At 44.0% G+C, this 18,717-nt stretch overlaps 2 protein-coding genes across 2 annotated transcripts in view; both read left to right on the forward strand.

Moving 5' to 3' along the window:
- The window catches only part of tspan18b (tetraspanin 18b), a 28,812-nt gene extending 18,784 nt beyond the window's left edge, over positions 1 to 10,028 (forward strand). Inside the window, exons 3-9 of the mRNA XM_028986641.1 lie at positions 6,504 to 6,599; positions 7,496 to 7,690; positions 7,978 to 8,052; positions 8,129 to 8,227; positions 8,319 to 8,495; positions 8,750 to 8,833; positions 9,237 to 10,028. Of these exons, the coding sequence (XP_028842474.1) occupies positions 6,504 to 6,599; positions 7,496 to 7,690; positions 7,978 to 8,052; positions 8,129 to 8,227; positions 8,319 to 8,495; positions 8,750 to 8,833; positions 9,237 to 9,284 (774 nt within the window). The 3' untranslated portion in view covers positions 9,285 to 10,028. The remainder of the gene's footprint in view (positions 1 to 6,503; positions 6,600 to 7,495; positions 7,691 to 7,977; positions 8,053 to 8,128; positions 8,228 to 8,318; positions 8,496 to 8,749; positions 8,834 to 9,236) is intronic.
- Positions 10,029 to 11,656: 1,628 nt separating this feature from the next.
- On the forward strand, positions 11,657 to 13,742 carry LOC114793915 (high choriolytic enzyme 2-like). The gene is made up of 7 exons (XM_028986082.1): positions 11,657 to 11,722; positions 12,013 to 12,079; positions 12,174 to 12,326; positions 12,845 to 12,962; positions 13,197 to 13,375; positions 13,459 to 13,540; positions 13,616 to 13,742. Exons 1-7 carry the CDS (start codon positions 11,657 to 11,659, stop codon positions 13,740 to 13,742), a joined length of 792 nt encoding a protein of 263 aa, XP_028841915.1.
- The last annotated feature ends 4,975 nt before the right edge of the window (positions 13,743 to 18,717 follow it).

Below are 18,717 nucleotides of genomic sequence, written 5' to 3' on the forward strand. Positions count from 1 at the left end.
GAAGCTCCATCCCGACTCCTGTTCTTCACCTCAGTATCTGTCAGCATGATGGTGTGGCCCAAGGTCTTCCACTCCCACACATCCAGGGTTTTATGGAGGGGTTCTCTTTCTAAATCTCAACGGCCTTTGTGTTTTTTTATTTACTATTATAAATATTGGTCTGTGCGAACAGGCATTATTCTCATACACCAGAGCCCGCGTGTGGAAAGTGTGGAAACTCATTTGGTGACTTGACTTTACAGTTTCTTTCCACTGCAAAAGCCAGACAAAATTTAGATTTCCACCCAATCCTTGTCACTAATGCAATTTCAGCAGAGTAGCCTATTTTGCCGAGGAATTGGATTATGGGTAATTGGGTTGAGGGGGAAATTCCAGGATCATGGGAAGCCACTGCGGCGTCTTGTCAGGCTTATCAGTGGTTGTGTGTGTGCCCATGACACCTTAGATGATGGAAAGCCGCTCGCCGTGCATGCCGGAGAATCACTTCAGGCGCTTAATAAGCGATCGATCAGCTGCCCGAGTGTCACATTGATCAATTGAGGTCAGTATCATTTGATGCTGGTGCTGATGACAAGATGAAAGTGCCGAAGTATCTGTTCTTAAACCTGAAGCCCTTCTCAGGCCCTGTCCACACAAAAAACGCTGGTCCCTAAAACGTGTTTTTCGGTGTTTAAAAAAACTTGCATCCACACGGAGCTGAAACGTTCCACAGAGAACGTCGCGGATGCTGTAGGTGGCGCTGTAACTCCCTACGTCCCTGCGTTTAGTTCGAAATGTGCACAGCAGAGAGGAGTCCTTCTAGTTGCTTTATGAGGTTTTGCAGCCGCTGCAGCACAGCTACGAACGTATGATCCACCATTGTTGTATATATGATGCGTTCGGGGGTTATAGGTCAGGTTGGCTGAAACCTCAGGGGCGGGGCCTAAAGCTCACAGGAGAGACACAGCGCTTCTTTCATTCTTTTTTTTTTTTTGAATTGGGGGACTATTTTCTAACTTTGGCTAAGTGCAGCTTTTTTGTTAAATGTTAACTAATATTAAATGTTTTAGTGGCTTTGGATTCGGTGTATGGCAATTCCGTCACCATGAATTCATCATTGTTTGGTTGCCCAGACTGGCATGGTTTGTATGCACCTGTGTCTTCCTGATCATGTGGTCGACGAAGACGGGAAAAGAGACTCTCGTGGAAGTAATCAAGTTAACCTCCTGTTAAGTTGCACACAGAGTGACGCATTTGAGCGTGCGCGTGACCCGTTTATTATCGCGGACGAAGTAAATTAATCAGTGTTCTCTGTGGCCGCCACTGACTGAGAGCTTTCTTCTCCGCATCAGAACGGCCTTTTCATGTGGGTGTCAGCTGCTTCGGTCAGAGGACTCGGACCCAGCAGCCTCATTGTGTTCCATTTCAACATGCAGCTGCTCGCTCGCGACGATGTTGGAGCACAGGATCCACCGTCCCTGCTTTGTACAACTTTGTACAAGTCACGGGTCCTTCCGGCAAGAGCTGCACAATTAATGAGAACATTAATTAATCAAGACACACACTGGTCTGAAAAGCTTTAGAAGCCCCCTTTCCTGGCAACTTTGAGTAATACTAATAATTTGGATTTGGGACAGTGTGTTTTTTGTATTATTGATTTAATTTTTATCAGAGCAAGCCACATGCTCTGACCCATATTCATTAACATTCATCCTTTTCATTAGAAAATTAGAAAAGCCAAGTTCATCTCAGTCATTTTAGCCTGCAAGACTTCTATTAGCATGAAATCATGCAATACGGGAAAAGGGAAGGCTAATCTGTGCGGCATCGGCTCTCAGTTGGCGGAATTTGCCAACCTGCACCAAGCTGCACCAAGACACTGCCGTATGTGGCACTGTGAGGGTCCAGCCCCGCCTTATGTTCAGCGGATGCACACGTCTCCATTCGGTGAGCCCCCTGTTCATGCTGCTGCTTCTCTGGTTAGCATTCTGCACACTTCAAAGCATGGCAGCTCCAGGCTGATCCGCTGTTAATTGGAGGTTCATTAAGGGGACAGCAGAGGCCTCTGGGGGGACATGACAATCCCATTACAGAGGTCTCTGTATTCGCTTCCTGCCATTCACCAGCTTTTATCTTCGCTAGACTGGGAGGTCTACTAATACGAGTTTATGAAGTGGGATTTAGGAACGGCAACACCAGGGATGCAACGGTACTCGCCCTGCTCAGTTTAATATGACCGAATGGAACGCATTATGAATTTGGTGCAGAAATGTCCAGGGTTTGACTGGCAGGCAGTAGCCTGTTGTGCCTCCACCCACCCGTCCTGGCAGTGAGCACTAGTGAGAGACGAAGGTTAGAAGAAACGACTCGGAGAGGTATCCTGTAATAATTCGAACCCGTTTTTCAGGTTGAAGTAGTTTAATTCCGCTTATCGAATATCGATTATATCATGACTGTAGCGTCCTGATCTGAGAACAGCTGGTGTTTCACTGGCCTTAACTCTCATCTCACTGATGTATTTGAAACATATTGTAAATTAAGAAATTTGGAAAATTTGGGTGGATGGAAATATTTATGGGATGCATTGAGGCATTGGCATTGATAATTGAATCGAATCGTGGGACCACTGAAGGTTCACGTCTCTACTTCAAGCGTTGTTGTGTGAACATTCACAAATCATAATTCCAAAAATGAATGCATACAGATAAAAATAAACATACAACAGAAAAGTCATTTGTTTAATCATCTTTAATCTGTCGCAGACAAGGCGGGTCCCGCCACAGAGTACCACGCCCACCTACTTGTTGACACAGAGAGCAGCAGCTGATCAGGTGACCTGAGTGTTCTCAGGGAAGTAAGGAGGTCAGGGGTCCCTGGATTTGGTCAGCATGCGAGCGGCAGCATTCTGAATCAGATGCAAGGACAACTAATGGAATCTGAATTGTTGCCAAACCAGTTAGCCATGCTGCATAATAACATCAATTTATTTGAAGATTTGTAAATATGGACAGACATTCTAGAGAATGCCGTTTAATTTAAGACATGACGTTGTGTCACCATTCAGGTGTAAAATATTTTTTTTATGGAACCGAAAACCTGTCTTTTGTAAAGAAGTACTTTTATTGTGTGCAACCTTAAATTTAACAATATTTCATGTTTTTATATTTTTGTGAGGTCATTTCTACAAAACACCCATACACACATTCTCAATCTCCACTGTTGAAGAGGCAATTACCCATCTCCCCTGAGGTCAATTACAGGTGGTGACTTCCAGGTCAGCTCCTCAGGGGTGTAGGGGATGGACCTGGTCAATTAGTTGTCCTCATGATCCACTCTGGAGAAATTAGGATTTTACAATGCACACACATGGCTGACTGGAGATTTGGAGGGAGAAGACACTCCGTCCTTGGCCCAACGATGATAAACTCCTCCTGGGCTTTTGGGGGACAGTGTGGAAAGCTACTGGATTAATCATGGCAGGAGTGTCAAGCCCAAGGTGAAGCCCTGTTCCTGCCTTGGGGATGTTTGGTGTTGGGTCACATTGAAGCAAATGAGGAACCTGCTTCAGCACGTGTGAGATCTGAATGTGTCTGATCGAGGGCTCCTGGCTTAATGGATTGTTGCAAGAGTGTTTCTTTGTTGGATTGGTGATGTTTTTTTCTCTACTTTTTTTATTCGTCCAAGTACAGGATTAGGCAAAAAACCCATTCCCCCAAGACTTGATGGAAAATGGTATCATGGCCACAGTAGAACCTACTTTATTTTACATGGCAGATTCTTTTCTATTGCCTTTTATTTTTACGGCTGATTTCATGAGAAATCATGATATGTGCGAAATCTAATATGATATGATGATATCATATAGTGATTAGAGTGATAAGAGATATAGTTTGTAGTAAATGTAATATATTATTTTAACATTTTGATGGAAACAAGTTAATGTGGGTGTGCCAGGAGGTCAGCATGTAATGTAGTTCAGGTAGCAGCCGAGCAATAGACCTTTATTATTAGCTGTATTAGATGGCAGTCCAGTTTTATACTGATGAAACAGCACCTCTTCAGTAGGGGTGTTGAAATTAAACACTGCATGTATCGATGCAGTGCAGAACATAATTGATTATATCATAATGACATTGCTTGTTGATTTTCTGGCTCCGGGTAGGAGTTTGGCCTCGTCCACAACAGACGTTTGAAATGAAAGCCCTTTGAGCACCATTAGACGTTTTAGCTGTGCTTTGTAGCTGCGTTCGATTGCCATTTCAGCGGTGTTCGCTTGTCGCTGTTTAACACATGTCAGGTTTTCGGCAGAAAACCAAGAAAATGTTGAAGCCAAGAAAATGTTGCATGCAGAGTTGGTTTGATGTCATCCGAACATGCAGCCGACTGAATGCTGGTGCCACGCCGCTGCTCTGAGTGAAAGAGCCCTTAACTCTCATCTCACTGACTTGTTGGAAATAATAATGTGAAGTAATGTAAAAAAAAAATGGATAAGATGCATCGTGATTCATTGATTATGGAGACATTGATAATCATAATCGAATCGTGAGACCAGTGCAGGTTCACCAGAGCTGAAGACCTGGTTTTAGCCCATTTGTGGTATTCATGCAGTGTCATGTGCATGCAGTTCATCATCAGTCTGCAGTGCTGTGTTTAGGCACCTTTATGGACTGTGTCTGCATCCTATCCGAGATGTTCTTGCTGTAGGAGGAGATGATGTTTGTAGCGGCTCGGGCACCAGGCACCACAAGGAACCATGAGACATCTGGATCCACTTTAAATCCACCCATCCACCCACAGCACAGGGTTTCAGGAATGAACAGGCCACTCACACTGATAAAACCTGAGTGACGAGGCGTGGAACTGATAAATGACAGCATTATTTCTTTTATGATGTGAAATGTTGTTGTTTTTTTCAGTATCTGTAATGCAGGTCGTGAATTTGAATATATCACTTTCATTTTCTGTGGAATGAAGAGAAATGGCAGCTGTCTGAATAAAGGAATCCATTTTACAAACCTGTCTGTAGTCTGCAAGCATGATAATATCTGAACCCCATGGGGTAATGCTGAGCATAGTTTACCATTCAAATAAAAATCCAACTCTGTAGAGGTAACGGGCAAACGGGAGTGACCTATTAAATATTCAGCGCTTGATTATTGAAGCTGTTGTCTATGTACAACTTTCTTTGCATAGCTGTGTATGAAACACGGTGTGTCAGTGTTTCTGATTGATTTAGAGAGGGGTTTGGGACTGAGGACAGAGATATCTTTTGTTTGCGAGCTTTATTTATTCATGAATTGTCTGTATGTTTGTTGTGGCATCATAAATTTCATGCCCTTAAAAACAGAAATTATGCAGTTATGTCACTTGCAGATATATATGTCAACATTATCAAAACATGAATAATGTCCAACGTGGCCGACCTGTCATGAAGAGACATTTGGTATATGGTGATGATGGTCTGATGTGAGGCAGGAATGTTCAGTATTAGCTGAGGAATGGTGTCTGATGTATTCTGTGATTCCCGGTATGTTGTGTGTTGGCTTTAGTTTAAAAGTGCTGCCAGTGACTGGTGCCCGTGTGTGTGTGTGTGTGTGTGTATATATATATATTGTTATAGTATAGTGTATAATATATATGCTGTGTTCAGCGTCTTTATTTTTATGTCATTTTTTCTCTGGATGCGGTGCTGGCCGTTTGTGACGGTTCAGCTCTGGCCTGTGCTAGATGTCGTGTTAAGCCCTACTCCCGCGGGGATGCGGTGCAGCATCTGCCTCGTGTCCTGATGGATGAGGACCGCAGTCCTGGGGGAGCCGTGGGAAAAGCCAGCCTGTTTACGCTGCACTTTCTCCGCGCCCTGCCACTGTGATTTATACCGGGTCCGACTCGCCGTTCGGTCCACCCCAAGCTCAGGTCCTGCATGGATGAATGAAGCCCTCCCCTTCGTCATGTAGGGTCACCAGGGGAGCGGAGAGGGCTAATTAAAGTGCTAATGGCCCTGAGGGTGCTATCAGCTCTTAGCTACTCAGCGGAGACACAATCGATACTTAATCCCATCATTACTATTGAACGCATGCATTTAACTTGAGACAGACCCCGCAGGCCAATTGAAATAGTTTTAATTGAGCGCGGTTAAAAATGACGACGCCTGCTGCACCAGCACCTGCAGAAGACCAGGATCTTCTCCTTCTTCTGCACACAAACCCCAGCGTGTCATTCGCAGCCTGGAAAGCAGCGGCTGAAATAAACGAGTGGCAGTAACTCTGTAAGAGTTTCCTTCTGGAGCTGGACGGGCGTCCAGGACGCCGCTGTGTCCGGCTGTCCAGGCCGATGCCAGAAAGGCGATGAAAGATCCGGGCCCTCATCAGGGAAAGTGCCTCATCAGGTGGAGGGACGGCCCTCCCTCTGTTCATTAAGCTAAAAGCTCTCCTGCTCTGAAACACGACTCCACGTTGTGTGTTGTGTATTTGTGTGAGCTTGTGAGGACGCCATGGGTGAAATAACGTGTCTCTCTGTCCCCACAGGGGCTGGGCGAGGCTTCAGCAAGAGGAACGGCCATGGAGGGCGACTGCCTCAGCTGCATCAAATACCTCATGTTCGTCTTCAACTTCCTCATCTTTGTGAGTCTCCAGAGTTCTGCACCTCACATCCTGGCTCATCCTGGACCATGCGAACCCCCTCCTGTCACATAGGCATTAATGCATTCCTATTTATTTAGGATATATTGCAGCCATACGGTAACATTCTCACACCCAATTATTTCATGTCAAATGATTTTTCTTTGTCTACAGAGTTGTTTTTGAAATGTCAAGCAAGAACTGTGGCTCAAACATGCTGTGAATTATGACGGAAATATCTCAAACATGCGGGCATGCGGGGGTGGGATGAAAGCGCTCGACTTTTTATTACCTGCTCCACACGCCCGTCATGAAGATAAGACAGCTGCCGCGCTGCCTTCTCTTCTGGTTCCACCAGGCAGATTGGCCACAAACTGACAGGAAACTTGATTACTGAGCAAAAAGATTATTAATTGTGGCGACCATCTTCTTCAGATCAATACAAAACCACCGTAGAATTCCTGTTCTGGTGTTCCCTTTAGGAACTGTGTGGAGTGAAGACGTTCAAGTTGTAAACTATTACCATGTGAAGGTGTTAAGGGGCTGTAGATGATTAAAGATATTCTATCAGGGGTTTGAGCCATCATCAGACATGCAGCGAGGTTCCTGTAGAAATGTCACACGTCCCAAAGCACCGGAGCTCTCCTGCCTAACAACACAAATACCCTCCCACAATGTCACACTAACTGCAGAAATGGAGAAGTGTGTGTGTGTGTGTGTCTTGTCATTGGGAGCCACTCTCTACACCACCACCATCCACCCCCAGATCTTTAATCACCAACCTGTCGCTGGCTGAGCTGCTGTCTGCGCTGGGGCACAAACTGTAGATGCAGTTGAGTGTGTGTGTGTGTGTGTGTACCAGGGTAACTGCCCCTCAAACCCCTGTTATCCTCCCACAGCTGGGCGGCTCCTTCCTTCTGGGTGTGGGCGTGTGGGTGCTGGTGGACCCCACGGGCTTCAGGGAGATAGTGGCGGCGAACCCGCTCCTCTTCACCGGCGTCTACATCATCCTGGCGATGGGAGCCATGCTGTTCCTGCTCGGGTTCCTGGGCTGCTGCGGGGCAATCCGGGAGAACAAGTGTCTGCTGCTCTTTGTGAGTTCGTGTTTATTGTCACGAGAGAGAGAGAGACGGTTTAAAAAATGAATATCCACACGATACACACAGATTTATATTCCCCGGAAAAAGAATTCGATCCCACAAGCCATAAAAACAGTATTCATACGTAAAAAGTTCCAAATCTACATGAATGGATAAGCTCTAGTTTTTATGCTCTCCTGATTAGTTATGCGTCTCATGATCTTACAAATACATTTAATATAAGACAAAAATGGTGAAATGTGTGAAATTCCAAGTGAATAACGATTCTTGTCTGTTTTCAGTTCTTCCTGCTGATCCTCATCATCTTCCTGGCAGAGCTTGCAGCTGCTATTTTGGCCTTCGTGTTCCGAGAGCATGTAGGTGTTTCAGACATAGCTTCTGATTGGTCGCTTCTCTGCAGAACTCATCCTCTTCCTCACTGTCCGCCCCCAGCTGACCAGAGAGTATTTCACCAAGGAGCTGAAAAGACACTACCAGGGCTACAACAACACGGACGTCTTCACCTCCACATGGAACGCCATCATGAACACGGTAAGCTCCGCCCCCTTGCCTGAGGTCCAAATGACGGGTGGTGGTCCGACTCACTCCCTCCCCTCCTTCCTCCCCCCACGCCTCTCTGCAGTTTGACTGCTGCGGGGTGAACAGCCCCGAGGACTTCGAGGACAGCCTCTTCAGACGCCTCTACCCAACTGACGTGGTGCCCAGAGCCTGCTGCCGTCGGAGCGCCCACCCCGGGGACGTGGCCTACGCCAGCCAGGAGGAATGCCTCCTGGGCAGCATGCTGTTCCGCAACAACAAGGTCCGCCCCCCCACCAGATCTTCCAGACACCTTCCTATATTCTAAATTCCTATTATTTATGTTAATGCAATGAATTAAAGCGTCAATCGAATAGCAAAATTTCTGCTGTCTTCTAATGAATTATTTGGACAAGAAGAAGCATGTGGCTGGTAAGAAATGAAGCTATTACATGCTAGTTTGAAGGTGTAAATACTGTGTGTTAATTTAGAGGACAGGGAACTGTGTGTCTCATGTAATCTGCTGTGTACCTGCAGGGCTGCTACTCGGCGGTGGTGGATTACTTTGAGATGTACATTTACGTGGCTGGAGCTCTGGCCATTGTTGTTCTGACGATCGAGGTGAGTAAACTGACCCATCCGTGTAATGAATTTCAGTCGGCCCCTCTTTACACGTGGCAGATTGTCCTCGTCACTCAGCATGACTGTGTCCCTGTGTTCTAGAGCCACCTGCTGGAGGTAGATGTAGAGGAGAGAGGTGAACTATTAGGATTTTAGCTCCCTCTTCTGGTCGTTTTGTAGGGTCACATTTCTATATGTTCACCATCATTAGGGGTCGGGCAAAAATGCATTTCTGATGAACTTTTTACACAATTTTTGCCATTCAATTGCGAGCTTAGTTGTAACGGCTAATGTATTTTATAGTTTAAAACTAATAAAGAAATATGCCAGTTGGATATATAAGTTTGTTACATGTGCTGCTCTTATCGTGCAGTAATACTGTCTCTCCGTTTTCTGCTCCCAGCTTTTTGCCATGGTCTTCGCAATGTGTCTGTTCCGTGGAATTCAGTGAGTCTCTGTCACACAGGAGGACATTTTGAAAGGGAAACACTCTACACTCAATACACAAGACAAGAGAAAACTCGTACAAATGTTTTCATTTTTAACTGAGTATTTGAATTCATTGGATAAGCAACCTGTACTTCATAGCTGGACCTTTGAGGTACAGGATGACCAAGGAAAAAACACACACACACACACACACACACACACACACACACACAGAAGAAGATCCATCACAGTCTCAGTACAGAGGAATAGAGTGACGCAGATGAAATGTGGACCTGGTTAAGGTGGACCGGAAGAAGCCTGAACTGCACTGACTTTGTATGAAAAATATTTATACTGATATTTGTTGGCTTGTCTTTATAGATGTTTTTTATGTATGCTTCACCCACCCCTACTAACATTTCACCTTAAATGCTGTACAGACCTGTACATTTCCTTATAAAACGACGTTTGTTTGTGACTGTATGGGGAGCCGTATGTGTGCGTTTGAATAAATTTGTACATTCTTGCATGCCTGTGTGTGTGTGTGTGTGTGTGTGTGTGCGTGCGTGTGTGTGTGTGTGTGTGTGTGTGTGTGTGTGTGTGTGACTGAGTGTTTGTTTGTTTTTCCACTTTTAAGCTTGACGTCAACTTTGGTTGCATTTTATTGTAATGTTTAATTGACTGTGATTTTAGCTGAAATGTATGTGTATGCATTTGTACTAGAATTGTCAAAAGATAAAGAAGACATTAAATGATTCCCTAGTTTGTTTTTTGTGATTTTTATATAGCAACATGCTCAGATATCAGAGCAATTCAGCACTTGGTGAACTATTACACATTTTGACAGCTTCATGCTATATTTTTACATTTTGCTTCATACTGGGACTTCATACTGGGGATCCATTACAAAGGAAGCAATCATGGCAGAAGCAACGCACAACTGTACACTCCACACCGCACATCTAATCGAATCATGCAGACGAGCCACTACCATCAATCTCCCAATACAGAGAAGAAGTGGAGAAGACATTCTACAATGCCTTTCTGTTCTGACATCTGTAGGATGATGAATGATGTATTTCATGTATTTCTGGACACGTAAAGCACTCTCCACAGCTGTGTCAGCATTTCTGGTCATTGGCTTATCTTGCCAGTGTACTTTTACCATCTATATCTTAAAAAACGTATATAATATCTATGCAGTTTCAAGGATCTGTTCACTCCGTGTGAAACAAACATGTGGTCTTTTAGAAACCCTGATCTTTAGAGATTATTGAGGCCCTAAAATTAATATCTCCTCTACCTCAACAAGTGATTCTTAAATTGCCATTTCTGAGGTGAAAAAGCTTCTTTCATATATACACTTGATGAATGTAACCCTTCTTGTGCAGATTTGATTATGCAAATCTAATTAGTCCATTATTTGTTTCTTTCATATTTCAAATATTTTAGTAACACTTAAATAGGCAGAATAAATTAAACCTGTTGGTGAAACAAATGACTTCAGTTTATTTTACATATCTTGCATATCCATTTACATATACTACATATCTTTTATCCACAATAGGGTCATAGCCCACAACTGAAAGTGAAGTGATTGTCATTGTGATACATAGCAGCACAGCACACGGTGCACACAGTGAAATGTGTCCTCTGCTTTTAACCCATCACCCTTGGTGAGCAGTGGGCAGCCATGACAGGCGCCCGGAGAGCAGTGTGTGGGGACGGTGCTTTGCTCAGTGGCACCTCAGTGTGACCTTGATAAGAGCGTTATATGTTGTTTTACGTTGTCGTTTTTTTTCTTTTGTATTTTTATTGGGCCTTCATGCAGTCAACCTTCACTCTTAGCTTCACCCAACCACCTTCAGATAGTGGTTTCCAACAGTCCTGAAAGAGATCCTGAGTTGAAAACTTGTTGCTGCGCTTCCATCACTCATATTGATGATCACATAATGAAGTTGCCTATGTTGATGACAGTGTGCAATGCAATCAAAAGCTGAAGAATCTGATTGACCAACCATCATTCATTTTCTCCTGTTTTATTAAAATGTCCTGTGAAAACTTGTCTCCTTCATAATCTCATCATGGCAAAAAAATCCAGAATGGCAGCAGTTGAGGTTGCTGTTCACTGTAGTACTGTATACTGTAGATGTATTAATAAAAATGACCTGTTCCTGATGGCCGTGGGAATCATGCACGTGTAAGTGTGCTTATCGCTGTGTGATGTCACCATCTGTGCAGAATTCCGTATATAAAGCCACAAAGTATGACCACAGCTCACATTTTCCTTCAGATCGAGGGTGAGTATCATCAGAAAAGATTCTATGCAGTTTTGGGTTATCGGTTGAAGACATTTATGTTCTCACCGCCCCGCCCCAGATCCTCAGTGAAGAAATGTCTGCTTTCAAATTCACTTTCGGCCTTTTGGGCCTGCTGCTGATCTCCTTCACCTGGGCTGAGGTTAGTCCACATATTATTGTCTGTGACTTAAGCCTTAGTTAATACTTCTGTTGAGATGCATAATGATTTTCACTTCATTTAACGTTCTTAGTTAACGCCTTAGTTAATACTTCTGTTGAGATGCATAATGATTTTCACTTCATTTAACGTTCTCTCTATAAATACCATCTGGATACAACACTTAAATTGATGTGAGTATGTTTCACCATAACAGAAGAACACATTCTGCCATGTCTTTTATAAACAGTGCATGGATGAATTTACTCTCTTCATGCATTCCTTTCAGGGAGGTTATTGAAATCGAGGAAGAAGATGAGCCAGTTTCTGAGAGGCTTGAGAGAGCCAACAGGAACATTGGTATGGTATTTTGTCATTTATCATGTTTTGAAGTGATCAGCAGTTATACTACCTTGTGCTGAATGATCAAGGCTGAATGTTTCCCATGGATCAGTGCGTGGACCCGATGAGCCCCTGGTAGTGGATGACATTGCCTACGCCTCGGAGAACGAGAGAAATGCCGACCCCTGCACCTCCCGTGGGTGCATGTGGGGAAAAGCCACTGACGGGCTGGTCTATGTGCCCTACGTGATCGCGAACCACTACTGTACGTTACCGCTTCCGGCATCAAACATACGCTGCATCCACACATACACATACTTAAAGGCATCTTTTATTTTTGTCATTTTGGGGATACATAATGCTGTAACATAACATAAGATTAAAATAGTGAAGCTCTGTGAATTCTTTCCAGATGCAGAGTGTACTATATTGCAGGATATGGTGTATTACAGAACTAGAATGTAGAAGACAGCCTCTGAGATTTCCAGAAAGTCATTGGCTAGATTGTCCTAGTAACTGTTAAGTAAACAGAAAATTCTATACTCTCTATTCAAATACGATTGTGACGATGGCATGGCAGGTAAAAACACGCAATTGCTCAACTCAATTGCCAAGGACTAGACACAACAAGGCTACATTTTTACACTTAAAATCAGGCGCACACAATCAGGGCATTTGGAGCACAGTCAACAGCCAAAAGTCAGGCCACCACAACAGTACCTGAAAAATACTTGTATTACTTCTGAATTTTGTCACACTTCATATGCGAATATTCTCTTTCAGCTGAACGTGAACTCTCCGTCATCCAGCGTGGCCTGCAGTCCTTCTCTGGCTTCTCGTGCATTCGCTTTGTTCCCAGAAGCAACCAAAGAGACTACATCTACATCCAGTCTCTCAATGGGTATTTTTCTGCATCAATAATAATAATAATAATAATAAACATTCAAATTAGTATCAATGCATAGGCTATAGGAAGCACTACTGGATGGAGATGTGTAATTGTAAATATGCAGACTAATCGTACATGTTTATTCAAATGATTCATTTTTGTCTTATATTATGATGACACAATATCTAAATGGCCAGCACCATTGCAATTGAACAGTTTAGAGTTATAAATGCATGTCTGCTGCAGATGCTACTCGTACGTTGGCCGCCTCGGCAACTCTCAGACCGTGTCTCTGAGCCGCCAGGGCTGCATCTACCACAACACTGTCCAGCATGAGCTGCTGCACGCCCTGGGCTTCAACCATGAGCAGACCCGCAGTGACCGTGACAATCACATCAGGGTCCTTCTGCAAAACGTGATCTCTGGTAGGTGTGGCCTCTTTACCTGAGCCCTGTCCAACATAATGAACAGAAAAGGACTCCATTTTTCATCTCAATATGATATACAGGCATGGAGCACAACTTCAACAAGATCAACACCCTGAACCAGGGAACTCCATACGACTACAACTCTGTCATGCAATACCACAGGTAGGTCCTACAAACTTCTTTATTAATGTACAGATGTGTGAACATTCAGTTCTAACATGATGCCATGAATTGTAGATATGCCTTCTCCAAGAACAACCAGCCCACCATGGTGCCCATTCCTAACAGTAATGTTGAGATTGGCAAAGCCACCCAGATGAGCAACAACGACATTCTGAGACTGAACAGACTCTACCAGTGCTAAAGGTCTGATAAAGGTCTGATGCAGCAGGTAAGATGTTGTCCTCTATGCAGTTTTCAGAAGGAGTTATGCCCATTCACTGTATATATTTACTGTACTTGAACCAATCAAAATGTTCAGTTTATAAAATTATAGTGAGTAGCATAGTGCAACCATTAATGTTTTTATGGGGTTCTCACAGGTGCTGATGGCGAATTCAAGAACAACTGTATATTCTGCAAGACCATAATACCTCACAATAAAGCTGCATGAAACAATTTGGCATATTATAATGTCTTTTCTGATCAAACATGCTCAGATTAACTGGAAACAGATCTCTGACTTTGATGAAACCCTTCTCATTTTGTATCATGCAATTAGACAGGATTATAATCTAAACCAAGACAAACACAACCATACTACCCAGATACAAAACCTCACAACCATAGTTCTTTCTTACACTCTGGACATGTTTTAATATTTGCAGCATGTAATGTACATTATATTGAGTATTGGGGCACCTTTGATCCTTCAGGTCCTTTTGGACGTCATGGGTGGTAGTGGACCTGTGGCCTATTGGGTAACACATTCGCTTATGAACCAGAAGACCCAGGTTCAAATCACACTTACTACCATTGTGTCCCTGAGCAAGACACTTAACCCTAAGTTGTTCCAGGGGGGAGACTGTCCCTGTAACTGCTGATTTTAAATCGCTCTGGATAACGGCGTCTGAAAAATGCCACAAATATACATGTAAATGTCTCATGGAGCTGTTTCTCAAATTCATATTTGCTGATTGCTGGATTTATTCCACCGTGCAATATCGTATTTAAATCAATACAGTTAAATCAAGACCAATGTGAGGTATTTAAATAAAGACACCACACAGAATTGGATCTGCTGTTGAAATTGTCAGCAGCATGAAGTTCCTGGGTGTGCACATGACAGACGACCTCTCCTGGAGCCTCAACACCACCTCCACCACCAAGAAAACCCAGCAACATCTGCACTTCCTCAGGAAGCTGAAGTCTTAGTTAGTATAGTATGTATATAGATATATAGTTTTCATTCTTTTATGATTGCACAACGGGGGTCTGTGTGAAACATTATTTCAATACTGACAATAAACCTGACAATCTTGAACCTTATTACGATGTACTTTACAAAGTACTATGGTAAATATTGCGGGAAAGATCTTTTGTTTGAATCATTTAATTGAGTATTGAATGAAACTGGACATTTCTGTATTGAATCGTGACAAAATCAGGGGGAAAAATTATGCTATATGTGTTTTACAGAATTTGAGCAAAGGAATCTCAGGATAAAATGGTTTTTCAAGGCCTCGCTGCCGCTGCCAGCCCCTGTGATTCAACCAAGGGGTCGGCAACACAGAAAACGGAAGTAAACAGGGTCAACCTCCAGAACAAAAGTCTTGCTGTCTTGGACGCTGCCTGCTCTCCTCTTTGGCCTGACCCTGACCACGAGTTTTGTCTGTCCCTCTTGTACTTTCACAAACCGGATGTTAGCGAACCCTTTCTTCTGGCCATGGCAATCCAACATGCTCAGCCTGTCCTGGTCCCTCACCCTCCATCTCACCTCTCCCGGTGGAGCCCACGTCACCTTCTTCCTACTCCCGTTCCCCCTCAGCTTCAGGCTACCTCCATTGTGCCTCCAAGCGCCTCCAATCCACCTCACCTGCTCCCGCATGTCTGCGAGTGCGTCCCCAAACTGACATTTGGAAAGCACTGCAACAAACCCAACACAAACATAAAAAAATAAAAAGCTGGGAAAATCAAATATTTAAGGCAACCTGCGGCAAAGCTTGTTTAATTTCTTTCTATTTTTCGCTGTTGTGTTGTGCTGACTTAATTTCCTCTGTTAAATTGTGAGTTCAGGGCAGAGTTTCCAGTTTCCACAAATTCATTTTGCCAGCACAATCAAATTGTAAGTAATATTTTGCTGGGATTGAAATGATAAATTATGTGAAAGAAGAAAAACAGCACATGGCAATTGAATTTTGTCACGATCCGGTCCGAAATGGGGTTACTCCGGATCGGGATCCGGACCGGAGTTTCATTGTTGTCCTGTGTAATGTTCCCTAATCGTTTTCACCTGTGTTAATTGTATAAAGCTGCCCTGTTCGTTTCTGTCTGCTGTCAGGTCTTTAAAGTTATGTTCCGTGTTCACCAGTGTCTACGTCTCGGATGTCTCCCCTGACCTGTGATTCACAATTAAACCCCGGTTTCGTGATGTCAGGTGAAAGCGTCCTTCATTCCACGTCTTCTCGTCACTCTTCGTCCTCCTCTCCGTACACCCGCCGCGTCATGCCCGCATGGACGTGACAAATTTGAGAACTTAAAAATGCTTCGCAGCAGGTTGCCTGAAATTTTCATTAATCAACATGCAAATGTTGTGCAGCTGCTTGACTTATATTTCTAAGCTCTTCTCAAATCCCTCCAAACTTTGTACAGTTTTGAGAATGACACAAATACTGATTTTCACAAAGATTGCTCCTGTTTTTAGATCTTTTTGTCAGTTGTTTCTGTGGTGTATTAAAGTATAATTTCAAGGCTTTTATTGAAAATTACATCAAGCAGCGTTGTCCCTTTTTTCAAGACCTTCAACTTCTGGTCCAAATCCTGACTGATGGCGACCAGTTCCTTTATAATCAGTGCTTGGAGTTTGTCAGAATTTGTGTGTTTTTGTTCGTCCACCCGCCTCTTGAGGCCAAGTTTTCTATGGCCAATGAGGCAACGTCCCGCCCACATGAGAACTTTGTGCCAAAAGTCCAATTGTATTCTCAGGCAGCGTAAACATAAAATGGGCCGGAGCGACTGAAAAGCCAGCAGTGAAACTATAAAAATGGGCAGTGTGACTGAAAGTCTCACAAGCAAAAATGACATTTTTTTTCCATTTCTGCATCATAAATTGATACCTTAGTATGGGATAGGTTCTTTCTTTTCTCTCAGGGACATTTTGTGTCTCTCTCTGGGACATCTGTTTTTCTTGTGCAAATGCGCGTTCGGCGTTCCTTTTTGAATTCTGGTAAGTTTGGCGTCTCCAGCCTGAATTTTGTAATCCCTCCATCAGAGCACATTTGTAGTTTTGTTTGTGTTTGAGGGTTTCATTTTTGTGGTGTTTTGAAGAGCAAACCCAGGAGGAGCTTCGCTGCAGGTGCCAAACATCAGTTGGTAACGCTCTTTGAAGAAGAGAAGGTTTATTAAGGGGGATTGTCTTATGCAGGTTTAGGGATCAGAGTTCCCATACCTTGTTGTGGTGACATTCGGTGGAAAAGTGTGCACCGAGGGTCAGGCATCTCTGGAGCCTGCAGCCGGTAGCATCTCTGAAGTTGAATTAAAGATGCGCAAGTATTCTTTTCAGGAACGTCAGATTCAATACGAAGCAGCCCAGTGGAGATCCAATCGTCAATCGCAGAAGAAAATAAAAAAGGAGTTGCAAATTCGGAAGTAGGAGATTAAATAGGATGTGAAACGCCAGAGTGTGAGGAACGTGAGAGGGAATATGAAAGTCAGCGTGAAAGGGAAGAGAGGGCCTTTTTTTTTTTAAGAAGTTAGAATTAGAATTGGCTGCTGGAAAAGACGCCGTGGTTCCGGCGGGTGTATGTGTTTCCCCCCTTCTCTGTTCCACCTGTTTTACCTCCTGGCTCTGTGTCTTCTCCGGACATCCCTCCTGTTAACCCACCTTCTTCTGATCCAGGGGATCATGGGATTGATGTGTCACGTAATATTCGTCTAGTCCCTCTGTTCAATGACCGGGAGGTTGAGAAGTATTTGAGTCATTTTGAGAGGGTTGCCATTACAGTAAAATGGTTAACTGGTGTGTGGAGTGTCTTGTTCAAAGTCGAGCAGAGTTACAGTACCGTTAAAACAGCGAGGCGCTGTCCAAGTCTGGTGGTGCTGCAGGTACTGACTAATTGCTGCTGATCGTAGATAAGGTGTTGATTGGTCACGATTCTTCTCTGCCCCGGTGCTGTACCGCTGCTGCCAGAAAAGATGAAGCTAACACATCGACATCATTTTACTGGGAAGGTGGTTGGTTAATGCAGAAGTGGAGTCCACCACACAGCGAAGATTTGGGGTGGAATGCGGTACTTCATCTTGTGGGTCCTGCTAAGTTTAGAGGTCACGTGCTGGCTGTAGGGCATGACTATGACTTTGCAGGTCATATGGGTCCCACCCATATGTTCACTCAAGGCTAAACCTGTGGTACGAGTGCTGATCCGACATTTGGGCTGCCAAAGATAGTAAAGACAGATCAGGGCTCCAATTTTCAATTATGCCTATTTAAGGAAGTGTTGAGCCAGTTGTCCATTAAGCATCAGCAGACTCATTCAGAGTCTCAAGGAGCCTTGGAAAGATTTCATCAGTCACTGAAGACCATGTCCCGCACATACTGCTGAGTCTGAGCTGAGTCTGCCCTCTGTTGTCATGGGCAATGTGAGATCACTGGAGAACAAGATGGACGAGCTCAACGCGCTGGTAAAGAACAACATGTTCCTCCATCACGGTTATCCACACGTTATCCACACGTTTACGATACAACCGGAAGCTTTCCTCCTCACCTCTTGCGAATTCAACCATGTCTCCCTTAACAGGACAAAGCACATTTTACTTAATTTTGCAGACGCCTTTTTTACTCAGTTTGTGAACTGCAGTTTATGCAGCTGTACAGCCGTCCCACCACTGGGTAGATCAAATCCCAATGTGGTCCATCTCACCACTGTGCCACTGGTGAAACTGATGCCAGCCGGAGTAAAGTAGTGGTCAGGGGAGGCCACTGCTCTACAAGACTGTCTGGAGATAGATAACAGATTACAAAGTCAATTACTGGCTTCAAGTCCACCAGCAGAGGGGCTGATGGGGACAGAGAAAGGGCCAACGAGTTTAACCAATGTTTTGATAGGTTCGACAGCAGGCCCCCACTCATCTCCATCTCCACCCCCTCAGCAGACAACGCACCATAAGACACCACCATCAGC

The sequence above is a fragment of the Denticeps clupeoides genome, chromosome 7, assembly GCF_900700375.1.
Source record: "Denticeps clupeoides chromosome 7, fDenClu1.1, whole genome shotgun sequence".
NCBI classification, from domain to species: domain Eukaryota; kingdom Metazoa; phylum Chordata; class Actinopteri; order Clupeiformes; family Denticipitidae; genus Denticeps; species Denticeps clupeoides.

Coding starts and splice junctions, on each gene's coding strand:
- LOC114793915 (XM_028986082.1), top strand. CDS start 11,657: ATGTCTGCTTTCAAATTCACTTTCGGCCTTTTGGGCCTGCTGCTGATC. Junction 12,080..12,173: donor GAGAGCCAACAGGAACATTG/GTATGGTATTTT, acceptor CCCATGGATCAG/TGCGTGGACCCGATGAGCCC. Junction 12,963..13,196: donor TACATCCAGTCTCTCAATGG/GTATTTTTCTGC, acceptor TGTCTGCTGCAG/ATGCTACTCGTACGTTGGCC.